The 25,268-nt window shown below is 49.0% G+C and overlaps 2 protein-coding genes, 1 long non-coding RNA gene and 2 other non-coding genes across 44 annotated transcripts in view; 2 read left to right on the top strand and 3 right to left on the bottom strand.

The window, feature by feature from the left end:
* LOC127039391 (zinc finger protein 501-like) overlaps positions 1–25,268 on the bottom strand; it is a 298,864-nt gene that overhangs the window by 38,926 nt on the left and 234,670 nt on the right. The gene's annotated exons all lie outside the window — the stretch shown is intronic.
* The window catches only part of LOC127039339 (zinc finger protein 135-like), a 1,030,205-nt gene that overhangs the window by 784,912 nt on the left and 220,025 nt on the right, over positions 1–25,268 (top strand). For 13 of the 29 annotated variants that reach the window (XM_050932794.1, XM_050932795.1, XM_050932789.1 and 10 more), the window contains one exon: positions 10–4,313. The exons of 14 other annotated variants lie outside the window; for them this stretch is intronic. In XM_050932794.1, the coding sequence (XP_050788751.1) occupies positions 10–1,553 (1,544 nt within the window). In that variant the 3' untranslated portion in view covers positions 1,554–4,313. Of the gene's footprint in view, positions 1–9; positions 4,314–25,268 lie in introns of those variants that run through there. 2 more of the 29 variants (XM_050932787.1, XM_050932798.1) reach the window with 1 other exon arrangement.
* LOC127039520 (uncharacterized) lies at positions 6,193–7,429 on the bottom strand. The gene is made up of 2 exons (XR_007771098.1): positions 7,166–7,429; positions 6,193–7,060 (listed from the first exon to the last, which is right to left on the bottom strand). It is a non-coding gene; the product is annotated as an uncharacterized LOC127039520 (long non-coding RNA).
* Positions 9,974–10,047, bottom strand: TRNAI-AAU (transfer RNA isoleucine (anticodon AAU)). The gene has a single exon. It is a non-coding gene; the product is annotated as a tRNA-Ile (tRNA).
* On the top strand, positions 22,095–22,166 carry TRNAA-UGC (transfer RNA alanine (anticodon UGC)). The gene has a single exon. It is a non-coding gene; the product is annotated as a tRNA-Ala (tRNA).

The following is a 25,268-nucleotide window of genomic DNA, read 5'->3' as shown; positions in this document are numbered from 1 at the left end:
CCGGTGCAGGTAGTGACCTGTGTCTGGATTCTCTCTGTCTCCCATCAGGTGATGGGATGGTGAGTGAGAATGAGGAGGAGAAACCCCATCAGGAAGATGCTGAGCGAAGAGAAGCACATGGAATGTTATCAGAAAGATCCAAAGAGAATGTTTCCAGGAGTTGTGCACTCCCAGAAAAAACAGAAGCCTGTGAGACTCAGGGGAGGCCAGAGGGAAACTTGAGTAGCCTCTCAGACCTTATAACAAGCAGCAGAATCAACTTGGAAGAGACACGCTACATGTGCCATGAGTGTGGGAAAAGCTTCAGTTGGAGCTCTACCCTTGTCAGACATCGTAGAATCCACACAGGAGAGACTCCTTATACGTGTACTGAGTGTGGGAGACACTTCACTCAGAGCTCACACCTTATCCGACATCAGAGAATCCACACAGGAGAGACACCGTACACGTGCTCTGAGTGTGGGAAAAGCTTCAGTCAGAGCTCTACCCTGAACACACATCGTAGAATCCACACAGGAGAGACGCCCTACACGTGCACTGAGTGTGGCATAAGCTTTCGTTGGCGCTCAGACCTTATTGTACATCGTAGAATCCACACAGGAGAGACACCATACACATGCTCTGAGTGCGGGAAAAGCTTCAATCACTGCTCAACCCTTATCAGCCATCGTAGAATCCACACAGGAGAGACGCCCTACTCATGCTCAGACTGCGGGAAAAGCTTTACTTGTAGCTCAACCCTTATCACACATCAGAGAATCCACACAGGCGAGAAGCCCTACTCATGCTCAGAGTGCGGGAAAAGCTTTAGTCGGAGCTCACTCCTTATCACACATCAGATAATCCACACGGGAGAGACGCCTTACACGTGCACTGAGTGTGGGAAAAGCTTCAATCGGAGCTCTACCCTGCACACACATCGTAGAATCCACACAAGAGAGACGCCCTACACATGCTTTGAGTGCGGGCAAAGCTTCAATCAGTGCTCAACCCTTATCAGACATCAGAGAATCCACACAGGAGAGAAGCCCTACTCATGCTCAGAGTGCGGGAAAAGCTTTAGTCGGAGCTCACTCCTTATCAGACATCAGATAATCCACACGGGAGAGACGCCTTACACGTGCACTGAGTGTGGGAAAAGCTTCAATCTGAGCTCTACCCTGAACACACATCGTAGAATCCACACAGGAGAGACGCCCTACACATGCTTTGAGTGCGGGCAAAGCTTCAATCAGTGCTCAACCCTTATCAGACATCAGAGAATCCACACAAGAGAGAAGCCCTACTCATGCTCAGAGTGCGGGAAAAGCTTTAGTCGGAGCTCACTCCTTATCACACATCAGAGAATCCACACAGGAGAGAAGCCCTACACATGCTCAGAGTGCGGGAAAAGCTTTAGATGGAGCTCATACCTTATCAGACATCAGAGAATCCACACGAGAGAGACGCCCTACACATGCTCTGAGTGCGGGCAAAGCTTCAATCAGCGCTCAAGGCTCATTAGACATCAGAAAATGCACAGAAGAGAGAATTGTAATAAATCCCTTGACTAGTGTTGGCAAAAACGAATTTTTTTTAAAAAAATCACATTAGCTAATTCGCACATAGTGATTTTTGCATCGTCTTCACCGTGGTGTCTCAGCTCCACCAGATAAGATGCCGCCTTCTGCCTTTTGCAGCTCATCCTTCTTTGGGGTCAGTCCTATAATCTTTTCTATCAACTCCTTTCCTTTTGAGTCATAGGAGTGTGTATCCCTCCAGCCAGGAATGTTCATGAGTTTCAAGTAGGGGGAGAGGTTTGATCCCAGCAAGGTACACTGAGGCAAAAACTACCTGTGCCTTCCATCCACTAGGACTGTACATGACATTAGCTGCTCAAGTTAGTCATCTTAATGTAAAAAGTTGTAGTGCAGATGCAGCCCAGGTGCAGTGGTTGGCATTAGCTTTCCCCTTGACCTGACTTAAACTCCATCACTTTTCCTAGTCTAAACTAACCCTGAGCATCACGGTTATCCTGTTCCCCCATTTCAAAGCAATTGTTAGTCATCGAGTTCTCCCTTGGGGAACAAATTGTTTCATTCCCAGTTGTTCTGATGTTGCTTCAGGTTGTGCTGGAGAGCGGATATTTTTATTATTATTTTCCGCACTTAAAATATATTGAACTATAACAAAGAACAGGAACAGGGCAGGGATAGGGAAAAAGTCATTTCCTCCTCTGTAACAACAGACATAGTTAGGGTAAGTCAGAGGGAGTCCCTTATTCCCCATAACTGTCCTCCTTCAATCCGTGCTAGAACCTAAGAATCATTTTCCTTTCCCCAGTTGTGGGGTGAGAGACTTCCAAAAGTGCTCCCTGTGCTATAGCACATGGCTAAGCTCAGAGAATAACCCCAAATCTCCCCTGAGCTTTGCTTTTTGAATTCTGTATTTCCGATTGCTTCAAGCCTGGGCATTGTGATTATTAACCAGTTTCTCTAGCACTGTTCCTACCACTGTTTCTGTAACATATTTTGTTTTTTATGGGACAGGGTTGTTATTCCTTTGCCTAACCCCAGCCTGGAAGGCCAGAGTGTCTGTTTTCTCTGGCCCCTCCCCACAGACAAATCTGACAGGGTTGAACCTGCCTGGAGCAAACAAAAAGCCCCACCGGTCACACACATGAAGCAGATAGACATACACAAGACACAGAAGAAACTGAATAATTTGAGCTATCAACATTTCCACTTTCCCACAGCATGTTAGTTCTGAAGGTTGTTTTAATTTCTTTCTTTTCTTGGAACCAGAACTGGGGAAAGAGAACCCTGGAGTCAGTGGAATTACAGCAGGAAGGGATAAGTCTCATGATTCGTCACTAACCAAAGGCTTTGTAAACAGACTGATGATGTTACTGAATGGTCTGGCTAACCCTGCAGTTAGAAACAATCAGCTCTATGGGTGGTAAATTGACAGGCTTTGCTGCTGATCATGAAATAGCAGCTGTTGAAAGGTAATATGCTTCTATTTCAATGCCTCTGGAAGTACAGAAAACAATGATCTGTGTTACAGGCAAGTTGCCATTTCTCAGTGCCCCAATTTCTACTGTGTGTGTACAGGAAGGTTTGAATGTGTAGCAGGTAGTTTGATAAAGCTTAGCTATTTTATGTATGTAACAGACTCCTGCCCACCTCCAGCAGAGGTTTCAGTCACATAATATGGCAACTTACTGAATGTCACGCAAATTAGTCCATTCCTCCCCATAGTCGGTCTCTGACCGGAATGTTAGAATGAGGCAGAGAACTGGGAAAGTATCGCAGTAGGAATACATTAAAAAGTGGGATTAATCAGAGCTGGGGTGCAGACCGAGCCTGTTCTACAGCTGGTGAAGTGATAGGGACACACTCCCACTAGTGCAGGCTCTGAAATAACGGCAGAAGCAGATCGAAGAGAATTAGCTCATATGGGAGCTATGGGCAGCTGCCCTGTCAGTGCATCACTCACCTGGCAGGTGTTACACAAAACACAGCACTTCCCCTCTGGAAGAGAAACACGTCTCCCCGCTGCCACCACTTCATTATACTGTCCATGAGGCTGTTTGTCCTGCTGGACTTGGATCTCTTTGAGTGGTCCATGGTGATTCATAAAAGAGCAGGATTCATCCCAATGGAAATCTCTTCACTTCTTTCTTAGTGTTACCTTCTTAGCCCTGGCTTTGGAGATGACATTAGCCGTATCCTGTCTTGATTTTAGGTAGGATTTTGATCACCTTCTGGGGCTTGGCAGCTTAGAACTTTTGAGGGCTTTTCTCTGCCTTTTTGGTCCCCGCTGCAGTCAGTACATGCTAGACATGGGCATGGTGACCTTCCTGAGGTTCTTGACAGCTTTATCCAGCTTCTTGGGGGCTATTTTCCTGCTCACAGCCACTGTCATCTTCTCATGCCTTGTTCTGGAGGCCCAGCTGCTGGTTGAATGGGAAGGAGCCAAAGTGCTGGTGACTTTATCCCGCACCAAGTTGCCTTTGCTTGTCAGACTCCTGAACCCCAACTGGACGTGGCTCTTGTTCTTCTGCACAGCACAGCCCTGGACAGGAGGGATCTGCAAATGTACATTCCTATGATCGCTTTGTTTAATGGATGAAAACATAAACTCTACACTTAGAGGATTGGAACTGATTTCAGCTGATGGTCAGGTTTGCTAGGTTTTTATGCATTTGAACAGTGAAATGTTGAGTGTTTACATTCATTTCAAGCATCCCCGTATAGTGGAGCTCCTGAACATAATGGAGAATGGAAATGAAAATGTTTTACCTTTTTTCAAAAATAAAAATAAGAAAATAAGAGGCTTATTAGAGGGCACTTGGATTTGAAGCAAGGACCCCTTGATCTTCAGTCAAACACTCTACCACTGAGCTTTACCCCAATGAGAGCAGATACTTTCCCCATTGTAGCTGAAGCACATCAGTGATTCCAATAGCAGGGGCAGGTTCTCTCTGGGGCACAGAGATATTTCGGGGAGTTGGTGGCTCCTTTCTTTCCTCACTCTGGAGTAAACTCAGTTTTTTATTCCATGGTGCATGTTTATGGAATAGCAACAGCAGCTTGAAGAAAGAGGAGAGTAACTATCTCATTCTCAGAGCTGCTGAAGGTGGCCACGTCCCCTCTGTCTGACCATTGCCATTGCAGGAGAGAAGGTTTCAATGGAATTGAATGCCCTGGGTCAAACTAGAGACACAGAAAGGTAACGAACAGCAAAGGAAATTGTGTCGGTATGTGAAACTGAGGAGGGACGTGAAATGCTCACAGGGTGGCGCAATACCCTAATCCAGGCCTGCACAACTCGTAAAGCGGCAAGGGCCACATTACTCTAAAGTAAACAGCTGAGGGCCAAAACCCCCTTTGCCTGTGATGAGTGCCTCATACTGCAGTCTGCCCCAGTGAATGAGGGCTAGATGGAGACTGGGTAATAGCTAAGACTGAGGTGAAGTGGGGATAGTGGGTGGAGGTTCCCCTGGGATGGGGAGAGCCATAACTTTAGGGGTACTGCCAGGGGGTACTGTCAGGTTAAAAGGGGCACCGGAGTCCTGGGAGTGACGGGGCCAGCTGCAGTAAGGCAGATCACCGGCCTGCGGTGGGCGCTCTGACATCTGGAGAGCTAATTCCCAAGATGATCAGCAGGAGGTGCCACCAGGTGAGTCTGCCCCTGCTTACATTGGGGAAGAATGAACATGGTTTTTGTAAAGGAAAATCATGCCTCGGAAATCTACTATAATTCTTTGAGAGAGTCAACAAGCATGTGGATAAAGGTGATCCCGTGGATATAATATACTTAGATTTTCAGAAAATCTTTGACAAGGTTTCTCCTCAAAGGCTCTGAAGCAAAATGGGATAAGATGGAAGGTCCTCTCTGGGATAGGTATGGTTCAAGGCAAGAAATAAAGGCTCTGATTTACAGAATGGAGAGGTAAATAGTGGTGTCCCCCTGAGGTCTGTACTGGGTCCAGCACTGTTCAACATACTCCTAAGTGATCTGGAAAAAGGGGTAAAAACAGTGAGATGGAAACATTTGCAGATGATACAAACCAACTCAAGTTAGTTACGTCCAAAAGAGAGTGCGAAGTGTGACAAAGGGATTTCACCAAACTGTGTGACTGGGCAGCAAAAAGGCAGATGAAATGCAATGTGGATAAATGCAAAGTAATGCACATGGGAAAACATGATCTCAACTCTACATCTAAACTGATGGGGTCAAAATTTTGCTCTTACAACTTAAGAAAGAGATCTTGGAGTCACTGTGGATACTTCTCTGAAAACATCTACTCAATGTGCATCGGCAGTCAAAAAAGCGAGCAAAATGTTGGGAAGTCATTAGGAAAGGGATGGCTAGCAAGACAGAAATATAATATTGCCTGTCTATGAATCTATGGTATGCCCACATCTTGAATATTGGAGCTGGTCCCCCATCTCAAAGAGATATATCGGAATTGGGAAAGGTACAGAAAAGAGCAACCAAAATAATTAGGAGTCTTGAACAGTTTCCGTGTGAGGTGAGATTAATAAGACTGAGGGGAGTTTTCAGCTTGGAAAAGAGATGACTAAGGGGGGACGAGGATAGATATCTATAAAATGATGACAAGTTTGGAGAAGGTAAATAAGGAAGTATCAGGAGGTAGCCGTGTTAGTCTGGATCTGTAAGGAAGTGTTATTTACTCCTCATAACACAAGAACTAGCGGTCACCCGATGAAATGAATAGACAGCTGGTTTAAAACAAACCAAAGAAAGTATTTCTTCACCCAACACACAGTCAACCTAGGGAAACTTTGCCAGAGGATGCTGTGAGGGCCAAGACTATAACACCAAAGAACTAGATAAGTTGATGGAGGAGAGATCCATCATTGGCTATTAGCCAGGATGGGCAAGGATATAAAACCATGTTCTTGAAGTGTCCCTAACCTCTGTTTGCCGAAAGCTGGGAATGGGTAATGGGATGGATTGCTTGATGATTCCCTGTTCTGTCGATTCCCTCGCGGGCACCTGGCATTGGCCACTGTGGGAGGATAGGATTCTAGGGTGGCTGGACCATTGGTCTGATCCAGTATGGCTGTTCTTATGACCAATAGAGGGCAGTCCCCACCAGCAATATTTATATTTGGTGCACTGAAAGGGCTAACTTTCCCAAGGCGATCAAAATGATTAGTGAAAGTGTTTTGGAGAAAAACACTTAACAGAACAATGTAAATGAAAATTGGAAACTGTTGTTTAAGGAGCTTGTTAGATGGGGCATAAGCCACGTTGCATAATTAGCTGAGCTTGCAATGGCCTTCCACTCAACTCGCTGACATTTCTCCATCTGCAAATGTGGTACCCATTTTAAAATCTAGATCCAATCAATTACAACACGTCAGGGAAGATTCTAGGCATCAATGATCTGATCATTGGGTTGATGGAGGTAAACAAGACATTCTCATAAGGCTCCCTCCCTCTTCCCAAGAGCCATCCTCATCCTCTCTGCCCTTTCTGCTCCACATCCTCTGCAAACTTTCGAAGACAGATGCCTGGTGATGGCCTTTGCTCGTGGGGATGTCGCCTAGTGGTCACGGTTTTGGTCCCGCGGGACAGGAGAGTGCAGCAGATGGCAGGGGAGCCCAGGGCTTCCCATGGGCTCTGACCCAGGCCACTCTGAGGGCAACACTTCCTACCACCCTGCTATTGTCCAAAGTTTGCAGTTTATCACAGGAAGCTCTGACGAGTGTCAGCTCACTGCTTGGCACTTCTTCTCAGCTGGGCATGTCATGGCAGCTTTCTCCTTCTTGGGGCAGCAGCTGTCTCAGTTACGCTGACAGATCTGGGTTGGTAACTTGTCAGTGGGTGAGGTCGAAGTGGGAACTCAGGAGCTTAGTGCATGGGCCTCTACAGCATGAACTAAAAGCCACCTGGCTGCTAGCTAAGACTGTAGAAAAGACTCGTTTTCTCTCTCCCTCTAAGTGATCTTGGTGCCACTAGCTGGGACACAGCACCGCACCCTGGAGGTGTGTGAGTTACATACGTCCCCTAGCTGAGGAAGCGCATCCTGAGCTTCAGAGAGTTCCCAGCTGTAATCCCAGACGACCCTTGTAACAATTGGCCTCTGGCAGGACACTGCTGAGAGTATCAATTCAGGACAAATTGCTTGGAGCAGGGCAGTCACAGTCCTGCCTAGAATATGAGGCAAGTGTACTAGAGAACCAGGGAGCACAGCCGCTCCGTGTCAGAGCCCCAGAGATCCCGCAGAAATGATGAGCTGCATGCCATTCTAGGGGGTGCCCCTGCAACAACCCTACCTGTTGCTTCCCTCCTCCCCCAACCGTTCTGGGCTACAGTGGCAGTGTCCCCCCCATTTGTGTAATGAAGTAATAAAGAATTCAGGAGTGAGAAATACCGACTTCTTAGTGAGATAAAATGAGGGAGAGGAAGCCTCCAGCTGCTATGATAGTCCAGGCAGGACATTAAACGGTGGGAGGGAGAGGAGCCCAGCCTCCTGCTGCTATGATAGTCCAGGCAGTACAGAATCTTTTCATTAGACTTGAAAGGGCAGGGAGGGGCTGATGGAGCTCAGCCTCTAGTTGCTATGATGGAGACAGTTACCAGCCGTTCTGTACTATCTGCCAGGAATGACCAGGGGTCATTCTCATTTTTACCCACATGCCCCGGCTGACCTCACCGAGGCCAGCCAGGAGCACTCACAGGCTGATGATGACAATGGATAGCAGTCATATTGTACCATCTGCCACCAGGAAGAGGATGCTGGTGTTCAGTGCTACAGCACCTCGTCTACCAGCAGCATGCAGTAGACATAGGGTGACATTGAAAAAAGGCGAGAAACTTTTTTTTCCCTTTTCTTTCAGGGGGCGGAAGGGTGTAAATTGATGACATATACCCTGAAACACCCGGGAAAATGTTTTTGACCCTTCAAGCACTGGGAGCTCAGCCAAGAATGCAAATGCTTTTTAGAGACTGTGGGAATTGTGGGATAGCTGGAGTCCTCAGTACCCTCTCCCTCCCTCCGTGAGCATCCATTTGATTCTTTGGCTTTCCATTACGCTTGTCACGCAGCACTGTGCTGTGGACTCTGTATCATAGCCTGGAGATTTTTTCAAATGCTTTGACATTTCGTCTTCTCTAACGGAGCTGTGATAGAACAGATTTGTCTCCCCATAGAGTGATCAGATCCAGTATCTCCCGTACAGTCCATAGTGGAGCTCTTTTTGGATTTGGGACAGCATCACCACCTGTGCCACGCTGGGCAAACAGGAAATGAAATTCAAAAGTTCTCAGGGCTTTTCCTGTCTACCTGGCCAGTGCATCCGAGTTCAGATTGCTGTCCAGAGTGGTCACAATGGTGCACTGTGGGATAGCGCCCAGAGGCCAGTACCGTTGATTTGCAGAGCAGTACAACAGAATGTCTAACATCTTCTCTTTGCTATGATAATATTCAGGTTCAACTCCATTATAGCAAACAGAAGCTTCCTACCCCTGGGCTGCTCTCCAGTACTGAGCCTCCTGCACACAGACCATCTGAGACTTGCACAGTGTTACCAAACCCTTGCCCTCAACCTGAGTTTTCCTTGTGAGTCACTGCCTTCACTTACCCCTCACTAAGCCCCACAGTTCACGCAAACATATGCCCCCAGAGTTCTGACAACCCCCATGGCAAGAACACACCCTTGGGCAGCTTTACTGACAAAGCCTACAACACTCAGCATGGAAATGAGGCAGAATTGGCCTCCCAAGTTTCACATGCACCTCTCTGTGTAGCACAGCACAGTTCTGTCCAGCTGCTCCAACCCATCCCTCCATCAGCCAATCACAGCTATAGCTGACCCTGGGCACACAGCTGGAGGCATGCGGATAGATGCTGGGATTCTCATCTGTCCTGTGTTCACAGATGGGAATCCCAGCAACTATGACTTTCTTAGGTGCCTCCTTCTGACACGTGTCAGAAAAAATGACCGGTTTCTTTTGCAAGCATTTGCATTGCAAGGCAGAGGCAGTCTTCTCTGTTTCCTCAAAGGATTGACCAAAAGGTGGGAAGAGCGGACACATTTGGCAAAGCACCACTGAGAGCTGTATCTCTAACCTCCACTTTACCTGGCAGGTGCCTTGGCCAGCTTAGCCACGGTGCCGCTGACTGGGACTTTTCTCCCAGCTGCTCCATTTTTCATCAGTGACAATCAAAAGGAAGGTGACATGACATCTGTGTGTGGACATCCCCAGCAAATCACAAGGACATGGGACACAGAATCTCATGTTGCAGCAATTGCAGTCAAAGCAACCACCATGCTAATACCAGTCACAGCAGCCTTTTCATCAACTCCAGGCTTGTGATTTCATTCTTTCCAATGCTTCTCGCCAAAGAAGCCTTTTCTTTAGCAAGCAATTACTTGTGTTGCCAAGGGAGGTGGTCTCTGCTTCCCAGAAAGACACAGGAAAATATGAGCGAGGAGACAAAAGCCGTACAACAAGGCACCACTGGGAATTGAACCCAGGATCTCCTGTTTATTAAACAGCTGCTTTAGCCAGCTAAGCCATGGTGCCTGCCTCAAGAAAGTATTTGCAACTGTTCTATTTGATGGCCCCGGACAACACCTGCAAATTCCAAAGTACAGATGTTCCCCATTTCCCTCAAGACTTGCAAGGAAGAACTGGCAGGCCAAGCCAGGATGTGTCTCTTACATCCTTATTAATATGTGTGAACAAAGAAATTGTATGTTGCTTCTGCCCAGCCAGATGGGTTTGTTAGTATAATGGAAAAGTGAAGGGATAGAGCTAAAGTGTTACTAGCCTGGCACACACCGATGGGGAAACCTAGAGAAAGTGGTGCCAGCCCTTTGATGGGTCAGCTGGCAGAGCAGAGGACTTGAGCCGGCACTCAGGAAGTCATCCTTACGTCGCCCTTGTGACTCCAGCTTGAGGAAGAGCTGCTTTTTCTTTCCCTTGCTGAGAAAGGGCAAGAGAAGAATGAAAGGTCAGGTGGGCCAACTTGGTGCAGAAGCCCATGCTGTCTTTTCCTGCCACATAGCCTGAAATGAGGGACTCGTGGCAGTTAAAGGCACTGCTGCACTTTCAGAAAACATCCCACCCCTGCACAAAGGGGGATAGAAGAGCCTGTTAGTCTAGTACGCTCCCAACTGAACTATTTCAGCAGCTGCTAGGTTTCTTTTTGGCCTCCTGCTTTTCTGTGTGGGATGTTTTTTTCAGCTGTGGCACAGAAAAAGGACGTCACTGCGAGCAGCCCATGAAGACAAGATTTACTTTTGCCTTCCTCAGATGGTTGGGGAGAGCGAGGAGCAGCACTATGTGCTCCATGTGTCCTGGTCACTTTCCCCACCTGGGCTGTGCTGTGAGGGGAGCATCAGAAGCTGCTGCTCTCTGCCCTCCCGCTATGCAGCCCAGCTGAGGAAAGTGACCTGGATGCAGGGAGCTCGGATGATCTCGCTTCTCGACCTCCAACCCCTGCTAGGGAAGGCTGCTGTGTGCTGTCTTTATGGCTGCACTTTCAGTGATGGAGGTTTCTCTATCCCATTGTTCCAGGGGCCTCCTACTAGATTGCCAGCTGCTTTTCAACTGCAGTGTGGAGACTGCTTGTGTGTGGGGAGAGACAGTGTGTGTGTTGGGGAAGGGTGAGTGTGTTGAGGTAGGTAGGAGCAGATCATTATTATCCCTACTTGAAAGAGGGAGAAGCTAAGGCTGAGAAAGGAGAATTGACTTGTCTTAGGTCACACAGCCAGTCAGAGGCAGAGTTGGGAATAGGAACCCAGAGCCCTGATTTTCAAATTTACCTTCGGATCTTGAATTTCAGACATTCAATGACCGGAATAAATTGCTCTCAGAGGAGCTCCAGACCAACAACAGTGCACAGTAATTATTCAGCAAGTATTTGAGGAGAACTGCAATGTTAGAGAGAATCATGAACTGCTCAGAGACAATTAATGCAGAGAAGCAGCAAAATTCATCAAACATAGAACTGGTTCTGACTTATTTCCTTGGTCTTAAAAGAGACCAACAAGGACCTGAGTCTCCTCCCTGTCAATAACCCCCTGCTCAGGCAACCAGGGTAGAGACTGAGAACGGGAGGCTGAGGGTTCTCACCAGAGAGTCCAAAAGATGGCCCAGGTCACTGGTGGGGATCACTGCCTGAGCACTATTTCAGCCCGACATATTTGGCTGGACTCTCCACAGTGAGAGCTGTAGAGCACTCCCTTGAAAAACACACACACACACACACGTCTCCTAGTGTTGGGAGGGGAACAGGAGAAAGGAGAAAAGCAAGAGACAAAGAGAAAGGAGGGAGGGAGGGATGGAGGAAACGGTGAAACAGAAAGGACAAACCCTAATGTCCCCAGTGATTCTAAGGGACAAAATCCCAGGTGTGGAATAATATTCTGCCTCCTTAAGCTCGTGTTTTCCATGCCTAGAATTCAGCTGTCACCAGATGGATCAGACTGAACAGGTTTCAAACCTCCAGGAGGCTCTTATCTTCTAAACACGGACGGCTGTTTTCTAGTAAAATCACTACAAGAGAAGGAGAAAACTCGAAAGAGGTTCCTCCTGGTGCTCACGTCTGTGAACCCGAATACTCTCTCAGTCCTCAAAGAGAGACTTGGAGAAGGAGACTTGCTGAAGCAAGGCCACAGGGGTCTCTGAGGTTTCCCTGGCCCCTTGCCCCTGTCCTGCCTGGCTGATGTCAGCATCTCTCTGTGAGGTCACCACCGCCCTATCACCTTTGACCAATAGTCTGAGGTGCTGCAAAAGGTCTTTTTGATGTCACTGCCACACCCCTCCCTTGCTGTGCTAATGTCCTTCCCTGGCCAGACACTTTGGAGGTTTGAGCTACTCCCTGTGAATCACCCCACTCAAAGACCGTTCGTTCTAGGCAGCAAGCCGGCTAGACAGGAAAACATCAGACGCTGTTCCCAATGTTACACTCGGTATTTCAGAAATGCGTCGACTTTATGGCCAGAAGAGACCATTAGAGCATCTAGTCATATAATTATAGAATATCAGGGTTGGAAGGGACCTCAGGAGGTATCTAGTCCAATCCACTGCTCAAAGCAGGACGAATCCCCAACTAAATCATCCCAGCCACGGCTTTGTCAAGGGTGACCTTAAAAACTTCTAAGGAAGGAGATTCCACCACCTCCCTAGGTAACCCATTCCAGTGCTTCACCACCCTCCTAGTGAAAAAGCTTTTCCCTAATATCCAACCTAAACCTCCCCCATTGCAACTTGAGACCATTACTCCTTGTTCTGTCATCAGGTACCACAGAGAACAGTCTAGATCCATCCTCTTTGGAATTCCCTTTCAGGTACTTGAAAGCAGCTATCAAATCCCCCCTCAGTCTTCTCTTCTGCAGACTAAACAAGCCCAGTTCCCTCAGTCTTTCCTCATAAGTCATGTGCTCCAGACCCCTAATCATTTTTGTTGCCCTCTGCTGGACTCTTTCCAATTTTTCCACATCCTTCTTGTAGTGTGGGGCCCAAAACTGGACACAGTACTCCAGATGAAGCCTCACCAATGTCAAATAGAGGGGAATGATCACATCCCTTGATCTGCTGGCAATGCCCCTACTTATTCAGCCCAAAATGCCATTAGCCTTCTTGGCAACAAGGGCACCCTGCTGACTTATATCCAGCTTCTAATCCACTGTAACCCTTAGGTCCTTTTCTGCAGAACTGCTGCCTGGCCATCCGGTCCCTAGTCTGTAGCAGTGAATGGGATTCTTCCATCCTAAGTGCAGGATTCTGCACTCGTCCTTGTTGAACCTCACCAGATTTCTTTTGCCCCAGTCCTCTAATTTGTCTAGGTCCCTCTGTATCCTATCCCTACACTCCAGCATATATAACACTCCTCCCAGTTTAGTGTCATCTGCAAACTTGCTCAGGGTGCAATCCACACCATCCTCCAGATCATTAATGAAGATATTGAACAAAACCAGCCCCAGGACCAACCCTTGGGGCACTGTGCTTGAAACCGGCTGCCAACTAGAAATGGAGCCATTGATCACTGCCCATTGAGCCTGACGATCTAGCCAGCTTACTATCCATCTTACAGTCCATTCATCCAGCCCATACTTCTTTAACTTGCTGGCAAGAATACTGTGGGAGACCATATCAAAAGCTTTGCTAAAGTCAAGGAATAACACATCCACTGCGTTCCCCTCATCCACAGAGTCTGTTATCGCCTCATAGAAGGCAATTAGGTTAGTCAGGCATGACTTGCCCTTGGTGAATCCATGCTGACTGTTCCTGATCACTTTCCTCTCCTCTAAGTGCTTCAGAATTGATTCCTTGAGGACCTGCTCCATGATTTTTCCAGGGACTGAGGTGAGGCTGACTGGCCTGTAGTTCCCTGGATCCTCTTTCTTCCCTTTTTTAAAGATAGGCACTACAGTAGCCTTTTTCCAGTCATCCGGGACCTCCACCGATCACCATGAGTTTTCAAAGATAATGGCCAATGGCTCTGCAATCACATCCGCCAACTCCCTTAGCACCCTAGGATGCAGCGCATCCGGCCCCATGGACGTGCTCATCTCCAGTTTTTCTAAATAGTCCCGAACCACTTCTTTCTCCACAGAGGGCTGGTCACCTCCTCCCCATACTGTGCTGCCCAGTGCAGCAATCTGGGAGCTGACCTTGTTTGTGAAGACAGAGGCAAAAAAATCATTGAGTACATTAGCTTTTTCCACATCCTCTGTCCACTAAGTTACCTCCCTCATTCAGTAAGGGGCCCACACTTTCCTTGACTTTCTTCATGTTACTAACATACCTGAAGAAACCCTTCTTGTTAGTCTTAACATCTCTTGCTAGCTGCAACTCCATGTGTGATTTGGCCTTCCTGATTTCACTCCTGGATGCCTGAGCAATATTTTTATACTCCTCCCTGGCCATTTCTCCAATGTTCCACTTCTTGGAAGCTTCTTTTTTGCATTTAAGATCAGCAAGGATTTCACTGTTAAGCCAAGCTGGTCGCCTGCCATATTTACTATTCTTTCTACACATCTGGATGGTTTTTTCCCTGCAACCTCAGTAAGGATTCTTTAATCCTTTAGAGGATTGGAACTGATTTCAGTGGAGTCACATGTTTGCTAGGTTTTTATGCATTTGTACAGGAAAATATTGAGTGTTTCCATTCATTTCAGGGATCCCTATTCAGTGGAACTCCTCAACATAATGGAAATGTAATTATTTTTGGTGAAAGAAGAGGTTTAAAAGGGGGCATTGGGATTAGAGCCAAGGACTACTTGATCTGCAGTCAAACACTCTGCCACTGAGCTATACCCCCACGACTGCTGTGGGGGTAAGTCAGTGATCTTAAAGATTTTGAAGGACAGGCCCTGCCTCAGAGATCTCCTGTTCTTTTCCCAGACCACAGTGCTTTTAAAAATGGGGTTTGATTAAACTTATAGATACATGGAGACACCACAGCTTGCACACCCACCACATAACTTCCCCCAATGATATAGCTACCACCTCTCTGGGAGATGGATTAACTGCACGGACGGGACAGCTCTCTCCTCTCTGCTTAGAGCCTCTTCATTCTTTATGACTAGGTAGGAAAGAACCTCCTGAATGGACAGTAACCATCTGACCAAATATTGCTGGGTCTGCATTCAATATGGGTAACTGGTTGTATTGGGCTGGATAAGTAGGAGCATTGCCAGCAGATCGAGGGAAGTGATTGTTCCCCTCTATTCAGCACTGGTGAGGCCACATCTGGAGCATTGTGTCCAGTTTTTGCCCTCCCACTACTACAGAAACAAATTGGAGAGAGTCTAGGGGAGGGCAACAAAAATGATTAGGGGGCAGGGGACTTACGAGGAGAGGCTGAGGGCATGGTCACCCAGAGGGGGGGCAAGTGGGGAAATTTACCCCAGGCCCTGCAGGGATCCCATGAGAATATAGTATTGCAACTTTTTTTTATGGAAGGGGCCCTCAAAATTGTTTTGCCTCAGGCTCTCTGAATCCTCTGGGTGGACCTACCCACTCCACCTCTTTGACTCATTCTCCTCCCTCTGAGGCCCCACCTGTGCTCTGCCCTCACTCCCATTTGGCCATTTCCCACCCCTGCTCTTCCTCTTTGGCTGACGCCTGCTGGTCCACCTTTTGCTTGCTCCTCTACTCCCCGAAGGCCTCCTTGTGCCTCTCCACTCCCTACCCCAAGGTCTTCCTGCTTCCCCCACCTCTCTACCCTTCCCCTGGGACTCACCCTGCCCAAACCTCTCTGCCCCTCCCCTGAGACTCGCCCTGTCCACCTCTTTGCTCAGTCATCTCTTGTTATTCCTTGAAACATCAAGGATGGAATAAAAAGCCGAGTTTACTCCAGGGTGAGGAAAGAAAGGAGCCACCAACCCCTTAGGCAAATCTCAGTGCCCCAGAGAAAACCTGCCCCCTGCTATTGCAATCACTGATGTGCTGGGGATATGATGGTAAAGGAACTGTCTGAATGATCAAGGCAGGAAATGGACAACAATCTACAGGAACGTCATTGACCACAAACACACTCTCCTCATGCTCCAACCAGAAGGGAAATGAGCAGGAATTCTTGCAGTTCAGCCAGGGACACACTTACACAATGGCACAGCAGTGTGTGTGTTGTGGAAGCTGGTCTGAGGGAACATCTGGAATTGATCACTCAATGAGAACAGAACTAGAGTGCAGTGAGAGACACATCTTGAGCAAGTAGTTGTGGCTGAGTGGTTAAGGTGATGGGCTAGAAATCCATTGGGGTTTCCCCACGCTGCTTCAAATCCTGTCAACTACGGAGGAAGTTGTGGTCCTTTAGTTTCAACAGAGTTGAGTATTGTCTTGCTCTCAAGCTATATCTACACTATTGGATAATGTGGCTTTAAAGTGTTTGAATTAAACAGCTGTTGCATGTCCACACTATGCCTCTTGTCTTACCAGAGCACATCCAGGCTAGACTCTTGGATGGCCACAGAGAGCAGTGCACTGTGGGTAGCTGTGCAACTGGCTGCAGGTGCTTTGGGAAGGGTTTGCAATGCCTCACAGGCTGGTACAGCATCACATGATGCAGGTTTCTCTATCCCATTGTTCCATGGGAATCCTACTAGATTGCCATCTGCTTTTCAACTGCAATGTGTTTGTGTGTGGGGGGAGAAGGGAGTGTGTGTGTTGGGGAAGAGTGAGTGTGTTGGTCACTCGTGTGCCCACACCGTCTCTAAGTTCAGACAGCTGCTGCGAGCAACCAGTCCTGAGGAAGTGGGATGGGCACAGCCCTCACTGGCTCAGCTCAGCACAGCACAGCAGCCTCTGTCATACATGCACGCTGCGGCCTGCTTAGCTCTTGTCAGGTGTGCTGGAACAGGGGGTTAGGGGGTCATGGCCCCACCACTCTTTACCAGCTGTTAGGACAAGTGATGGAGGTGGGGGGAAGGGTGGAGTCTTGGGAGGAAGAGGCGTTCTGTTGGGGGTGGCCTCAGGGGGAGGGGTGGTGTGAGTGTGGTTCCTTGGGGAAGGGGTGTCATGAGAGTGCCACAGTTCAGACAATGGTGCCCCTACCCCACTGTAAGGAAGCTCCCACCGCCCCTGCTCTGTGTTCTTAGTGCAGGAGAGAGCAGCATTTATGGCAGTGATTTGCTCCCGGGGGCTCCAGCAGAAGGGCTTGGGAGGTGATTTAAAGGTCCCAGGGCTCCGGCAGGGGGGCTCAGGAGGTGATTTAAAGGGCCTGGGGCTCCGGCCACTGCAGGGAGCCCTGGGCCCTTTAAATCACCAGACTGGGAAAGCCAGGCCGGGCTGGCACAGCGTACCCGCTCTTGCCAGTACCCCATACCAGAACATGCCGGCTTACTTTCACCTCTGGAAGGTCCTCACATGGCTCAATAACTGGTTAAAAGCTGGGAAACAAAGGGTAGGAATAAATGGTCAATTTTCAGGATGCAAATTGGTACCTAGTGGTGTCTATACTGGGGCCAGGACTAGTAAACATATTGATAAACGATCTGCTAAACAGAGAGGTGCCAAAATTTGCAGATGATCCAAAACTACAGAGGATAGTTAAGTCCAAAGCAGCCTGTGAGGAGCTAAAAAGAGATTTCACAAAACTAGGTGAAAAGGCAACAAAATGGGAGATGAAATTCAATGCTGATAAATGCAAAGTGATGCACATTGGCAAACACAATCTCAACTCTACATATAAAATGATGGGATGTAAAATAGCTGTTGCCACTCAAGTGAGAGATCTTGGAGTCACTGTGGATAGTTCTCTGCAAACATCCACTCAGTGTGCAGTGGTCGGTAAAAAGCGAACAGAATGTTGGGAATCATTAGGAAAGGGATAGAAAATAAGAGAGAAAATCTTATTGCCGCTGTATAAATCCATGGTATGCCCATATCTTGAATGCTGCTTGCAGATACGGTCACCCCATCTCAGAAAAGATGTATTGGAATTGGAAAAGGTTCAGAAAAGGGGTATGGAGTGTCTGCCATATGAAGAGAGAATAATAAGCCTGGGACTTTTCAGCTTGGAGAAAAGATGACCAAGGGGAAATATGATAGAGGTCTATAAAATCATGACTGGTGTGGAGAAAGTAAATAAGGAAGTGTTACTTATTCCTTCTCATAACACAAGAACTAGGGGTCACCAAGTGAAATTAATAGGCAGCACATTGAAAACAAACAAACAGAAGTATTTTTTGACACAATGCACAGTCAACGTGTGGAACTCCTTGCCAGAGGATCTTGTGAAGGCCAAGACTATAACAGGGCTCAAAAAAAGAGCTAAATCAATTCATGGAGGACATGCTCTGAGCCAGGATGGGCAGGAAAGATGTCCCTAATCTCTGTTTGCTAGGAGTGGGTGACAGGGGATAGATCACCTGATAATTATCTGTTCTGTTCATTCCCTCTGGGGCGCCTGGCTTTGGCCGCTGTGGGAAGACAGGACACTGGGCGAGATGGACCCAGTCTGACCCAGTCTGGCTGCTCTTACGTCTTTATGCTCCTTTCATACAGATGCCTGGGATTCTGCCTCACAATGTGTCCCTGAGGTATCAGCCAAAATGCCCAGACAGGCAAACACTCTGGGCTCCTGAAGCCTCTGCCCCCCACCTAGTGCCTATGGCTCATCCCTGACCCTTGCTGCTGCTCCTTGCTGTAGAAGGTGAAAGGAGCGGAGGCAGCACAGGAGCCTTCTGGGGACACAGATCTGAGGCTTTGAGAGAGACACATTGTCTGAGACATCAGAGCGCTGTAAACCATGCAGCCACCCCCTCAATCAGGGGTCTGTTCCAGCCCTGAGTCTGGGCTACCACGATCCCTCCCGCAGAGCAGGGTGCCCACAGATTACAGCCTGAAAATAGGCATGTGACACTAACTCCTGTTCTCCCTGACAGGGCCTCCCCTAGACCAAGGGGCACCTCACGCAAGACATGTCTTCGGTGCCCCCCCCCATGTTAAAATTTTGAATATCTTATTTTTCATTGCATTTGTAGCTCACTTTATGATTTCGATGCATGACTTTCTCTGTCATATAAGATGCTAAATTTGCAGGCTAGGTTCTGTAAACCTGTATTTATTCATGCCACATATAAGCAAATAAAACAAATTCATTTCCTCTAAGCATATAGAAACTTTTTAATTTTGACAGTAACTGAAATGTACTAACACCTAGCAATTTAACTGTCACCAGCACAGGGCTGGCCAGTATTAAGTAGTGTTACAGTAGGAGACAGCGTTAGGATGTTAACCCCAGGCCTTTAGCTGAAAGGTCGCTTCTCTCACCTTTCCCCCATGAGCTGAAGCGCAGCATTCGAGAGATCCAGAGACTAGTTGATGACATTTCCAAGTGCTAAAATAGCAAGCGATGTCCATCTTGCATTTGCCATTGCTGACTGGAGAGATGTTCTATTGAGAATGATGAGTCCTAGTCAGTTGCTTTCTGGAAAGATGGTTTTCCCTTTTAGGCTTGGGAGGAGCCTGCAAGCTGTGGGTGAGGTTGTTCCAGTGAGAACCGCTGCTCCTTTCTTGCCGACCTGGGGGTGCCAGTGACAGCTTGTGAGGGGGCAGGTGCTGGCTTGAGTGAATGGGATATAGGAAACCCCAGCCTGCCCCTCCGGGCCAAGTCCACTGCTTGGCTCCTGCTTTGTGACATCCAGATTTAAATCTTTCCAGCATGTGCTGCAGCTCATGTATTAAGCCTTCCTGGTGGGCCTGGTCCTTGCCAAAGTAGCTCAGCTGGGAGTGCATTGGATTGAAGATCTAAAGGTTTCTGGTTTGATGCCAGGCGTTAGCACCCCCTTCACCCTGGGTGTGTCGTGCTGGGCTTTCTTCTGGGTGTGCAGCTGTGCCCTGAACTCACCAGTGTTCCTAATTTCAGAGGCAACACTGGCAGAGGAAGTGTGTGGGGTCATGTGCCGCACCTGGGTTAGCTATCGCCTGCTGCATCATGTGGTGCTGCCAGGCCCCCTCCCTGTCCAGCAGCTGCTGCAGGGGTGAGTGGAGAGAGGCTGTCTTTGCTGCTTCCTCTCCCTGCACTGTTCACAGCTGGGGGGGCTGTTGATTGCAAGGGGATGGGGCTGAACCTTGACATTGTGCCCCCCCCCTTCAGGACACACCAGTCGTCTGCATCTGGTTGGAAGCTCCGCAGCTGGAGGAAAAAGTGGTTTTCTGCACCAGAGCTGCCAGCTCTTACTTTCTTTCTCATGACGGGGAGGAAAAACGAATCTCTTTTTCAAAGCCCAGTCCTGCCATTGTCTGAGGTCTGACTTTCTAAGTTCCTGCTAGAGTGGGGGATTTAGAGTTAGTGGGGCCCTGTGCGCATAAAGTGCATTCAACAATCCCCCTTCCTCTGAGCTCTGCTATGTCTCCAGTAGCTGCTGTTCCCTGGTAGCAGGGAAGGACGTTTCTACCCATCCAGGAGATCCCAGCCTTGGACCAAAGGCAACTTCAGGCTTCTCCTCTCTCCCTTCTTGGAATCAAGTTCAGGTTTTTACCAGGAGTTAAAGCAGCCTGAAGCTGCAGAGAGTCTGGATCAAGGTCACAAGTTCCCAGTGTCTCCGTGGAAGGGAATTTGTTAAATCCCAGATGAGTGGAGTTAAATCAGTTCTCAACCTGAGTCCTTAGGTCTAAATCCTGAGGATATTGTCCCATCATGGGGCCATTTCCCACCTCTCTTTCATACAGAAGCACAATTTTCTTTGCACAGACACAGGAACAGCAAGATCTTTCTCTGTCCCTTGTGCAAAGCAGGGGGCCAAATTCCATGGAAACAATGGCCAAGCAGGTGGGCCCTGGGCACATCCAGCCCTGGCCATGAGATGTTCCCTCCCCTCTTTCTTTATGCTGCTGTTGTCATTTCATGGAATGTGTGGGATGGGGAAAAGCTGAGTTCACTCCAGCTGAAGGGAAAAAGACCCCTGAAAATCTCAGGCCCTCAGGGAAAACCCAACCCCTGCTACCAGGGTCACTGAGGTGCTGGGGATTTGAGTAGGAAAGGGACTGTCTGAATTATCAAAGTGGGGAATGAATAACAAACTACAAGATCCGCCTCATTAACCACCGACACAGACTAATCCTGCTGCAGATAGAGAGGAAACTGGGAGCGATTCTTTGCTGTGTAGCCATGGAAACACTGACCCAATTGCACTGCAGTGAATGTGCTGGGGAAAGCTGGATTTTACAGGCAGGTGGAAATCGTGGATCCTAGAAACACCTGGAGTCCCCCACACTGCGTCTGCCACCAGGGTTGGGTGTTGAGCTGCTCACAGAGTCCCCCACCACCATTACTTTCTAGCAGGGGATTGCAGCACCACCCACCCACCCAGAGGTGAAAGTAAGCCGGACCAGTCTGCTATGGCGTACTAGCAAGAGCCAGTACACCGTGTTGGACCGCACCGGTGTCCACGGCGGGGATTGAAAGGGCTCTGGACTGCCCATGACCAGGGCTCTGGCGGCCGGGCTGGGGCCGGGATTGAAAGGGCTCAGAGCTCCCCGCGGCTGCGGGCAGCTGAGAGCCCTTTAAATCCCAGCTGCAGCTGAGATTTAAAGGGCTCAGAGCTCCCAGCCCCTGCAGGCAGCCCAGAGTCCTTTGAATCCCGGCCGCGGCTCTGGTGACCGGGCTGGGGCTGGGATTTAAAGGTCTCATTGCTCCCCTCAGTGGCAGGAGCTCTGGGCCCTTTAAATCCCTGCCCCAGCCCCGCAAAGCTCGGGGTTCTCCTGGTGGCCGGAGGCCCAGGCCCTTTAATTTACCCCATGAGTCCCCGGGGGGGCTCCCAGCGACCTCTTCAGCTAGGAGCCCCTGGTTGATTTAAAGGCTCTGGGTCTCCCAGCCACAGCTGGTGCCCCAGGGCCTTTAACTCTTCAGAGGCCACGCCTCTTCTGGATGATGCCACGCCCCCTCAGGACTCCCACAGTACCGGTAAGTCCTGTAAGTTACTTTCACCCCTGCACCCAGCCAATGCAGTATGAGGGCTGAGTCTTGTATCGCTGCACCCTGGGTCCAGGGCATGCACTCTCTCTTGCCTCCTCTGCTGTGTAGAATCTTGCCCTGCTGCAAAGTGTCCCCCATGAGCCACCAACCTCCAGGACAGCAGGTTTGACCCTCAGAGCAGGAACCTGCCCAAGGTGGCGGTGTAGCTCAGTGGTAAAGCACATGCTTTGCATGCATGAGGTCCTGGGTTCAATCCCCAGCATCTCCAGGCTCTTTTTCACACCCTGCTGCTTTGCTCATGCCCAGAGGGGATGTGGCCCACCAGGCTCCATGCCTGAGCTTCAATCCTGCTCACTGAGGGGCAAGGGAAAATTGCATGGAAGGTCCTGGGGGAGTTTCTGCTCCTAAGTCACCTCACTATGTTTAAGATTCTCACCCGCGGTGCTGCTTGGGACAATGGTAGATGAGAAGGGCGAATCCTCCAGCACTGGAGGGAAAGGTCCCATCTGCACAGCCCGAGAGGCAAGGAAACAGAGGGGCTGTCAGTGCTCAGAGAGGAGAGAGGTCAGTGATTTACACCCACCAGGGGACACTGACTTTTTGAGGCGGGTGCAGCTGGCTTGGGATGGTGCTGACGATGGATAGAAAAAAGGCTGGAGTCAGTGACAGATGGGACCACAGAAGGGGAAGGGGAAGGGGAATGGCAGCCCCACAGAAGGTCCTGGGTGCTCAGATGCCCCAGTTATTGCACCCTGGCCTGTCCTAGAGAGAAAAAAGACCCAGAGGGACCCAGCCCCCCTACAGTGATCCCGTGGACAAGAACCTGGTTGGGAGTGGGGTGAAGGTTCCCTCTGGGCAAAGGGGAGCTGAAATCCCTCAGTGTCCTGGCATTTAAACAATGAAAGCTTCAAACCCTGCACGAGTGTGGGCTGAGGTGCATCAGCAGAAGGTTGGGCTGGACAGAGGTGGCAGGTTTGTATAATTTTTGGTGGTTCCCAGAATGGGACCAAGTCCTGTCCCACCCCATGTCTGTGTCAGGCTCTGGGAGGGAGTTTGGGTGTGGGAGGGAGAGGGGTTGCGCTCTGGGAAAGACTTTGGGTGCAGGGTCTGGGCTCAGTCAGAGGGTTGGGGTGCAGGAGTGGGTGTGGTGGGCAGGGTCTTGGAGGGAGTTTGGGTGCGGATATGGGGTTTGAGTTGGAGCAGGGTGTGAGGGGTGCAGGGAGAGGGTGAGGGGTGCAGCATTTACCTCAGGCATTTCACTAAAGCAATGCGCACCCCTCTCTGGAAGCAGCCTCTAAGCAGGAGGGCTGGGAGTGTCTCTGTGCACCGCTGCCAGAAGACTCCACCCCACAGCTCCCATTGCCACAGTAGGCAGAGTTGGCACTCGGGGAGACCTCCCCACACCCTCAGGGGCTGCAGTGACGTGCCAGCTGCTTCTGGGGGTGGCATGCCACACGGAGCGAGGGCTGAGCAGGAAAACTGCCTTAGCCCCCTTGTGCTGGTGGTGGTGGTGGCAGGGATCTCTGGGCCCTTTTTAAATTGCCCATAGGCGGCAGGTAGGACCAGAGGGGACACTCCCAAGGCCAAACATTGCTTTGCACAATGATAAATCTTGGAAGAGGACAGAAATGAAATGGCAGCAGAACCTAAGGAATGAAAAGCCTCCGAATTCTTGTGTGTGCACTGACTCCGAACAGAAACTGTAATTTGACTCGCTTTGTGTCTGCGGCCGGTAAAATATCAAGGCAAAATCATTCCAGTGATTGTGACACTGGGTTTGAGGAGGCTTTTGTCTTATTAAAATATAACTAGCATGTTAGGTCCTGTCTTGTTCATGGATGGGAAGATGTTCTTTTTCAGGGATTTCAGACGAGAACTGGGCACAACACCTGGTTTGTTTAGGCCCAAAAACTGGAGGCAGGAACCTCTTCTCTCCTGCTGGCCAAGAACCCCAGGTACCTAAAAGACAGGGACTCACATCCCTGAATGGGCTTTAAAGAAGTTAGGCCCCGACCATTTCTTGTTTCTGCAAACAAGACACTTTAGCAAACTTTAGAATTCCTTGGTGCTAAACATTGTGAAACTCCCCTTTCTCCTTCACACAGGGCTTTAATGCCCCTTATCTCACTCAGGTTCACAACTGTCCAGAGTTTGAGAACTGTCCCTGTTCCCATTGGACAGATGGGGAGGAGCCTGAGATACAGAGAAGGGAAGTGACCTACCCAAAGGCATACACAGAAAGGTGGTGGCAGAGCCAGAAAGAGAAGCCACTGGTCCTGACTCCTGTTCTAAGGGACAAACCGTCCCCCTCTCCTCTAGAGGTAGGGATAGAGCCCAGGAATCGAGATGGTGGGGAAATTTCATTCAGACTAGACCGGTTTGTTTCTCAAAATCATAACAAGCGGGATGAAAGTTCTTTGCAACAGTATTTTGTTGCAAAACAAAAGCATCTCCTGCTTGTCACAGTGTGTTAAATTGTCTCATCACATGCAAAGAGGAGACACTTAAAGCTCGAACATTAGATCAGATGCTTCAGTCTGAGCTAAGTCGTTGCTGCTTTTACCAATTTCAAAATAAAAAAAACAAATAAAATAGACTGTTTCAGCTATTCTATTATGTGCTAATCTCTCTGAGTAAACGTGATAGGACACCTCATATTATGCCCTACTCCTAGTGACACTCTCCAATGGATCCCCATCCTCCACCCACTGTGAGGTAGATAGGAGTAGATCACTATTATCCCTTCCTTGAAAGATGGAAGATGCTCAGGCTGAAAAAGAGAATTGACTTGTCTCAGGTCACACAGCCAGTCAGGCTGGGCTGGGACGGCAGGGGGGTGTGTGGGTGGGGGAGCACTGGTGGGCGGGGAGAGCCCAGAGCTGGGGCAGCACGGGTGTGTGGAGGGGAGAGCCCAGGCCAGGGCTGGGGTGGGGGCAGCCAAATTTGTTTTGCTTGGGGCTGCAAAAAGACCTAGAGCCAGCCCTGCCTCCATGCACCGTGAGGTAGGTAGGAGCGGATCATTATTATCCCTACTTGAAAGAGGGAGAAGCTAAGGCTGAGAAAAGGAGAATTGACTTGTCTTAGGTCACACAGCCAGTCAGAGGCAGAGTTGGGAATAGGCCCCCAGAGCCCTGATTTTCAAACTAACCATTGGATCTTGAATTTCAGACATTGAATGACCTGAATCAAGTGCTCTCAGATGAGCTCCAGACCAACAACAGTGACAGTAATTATTCAGCAAGTATTTGAGGAGAACTGCAATGTTAGAGAGAATCATGAACTGCTCAGAGATAATTAATGCAGGAGAAGCAGCAAAAACTCATCAAACACAGAACTGGTTCTGACTTATTATCCTTGGTCTTAAAAGAGA

This window comes from Gopherus flavomarginatus, chromosome 23 (genome assembly GCF_025201925.1).
Source record: "Gopherus flavomarginatus isolate rGopFla2 chromosome 23, rGopFla2.mat.asm, whole genome shotgun sequence".
Taxonomy (NCBI): Eukaryota; Metazoa; Chordata; order Testudines; family Testudinidae; genus Gopherus; species Gopherus flavomarginatus.
Note: the sequence above shows the minus strand (reverse complement) of the source record. Positions and strands in the feature narration are given on the sequence as shown.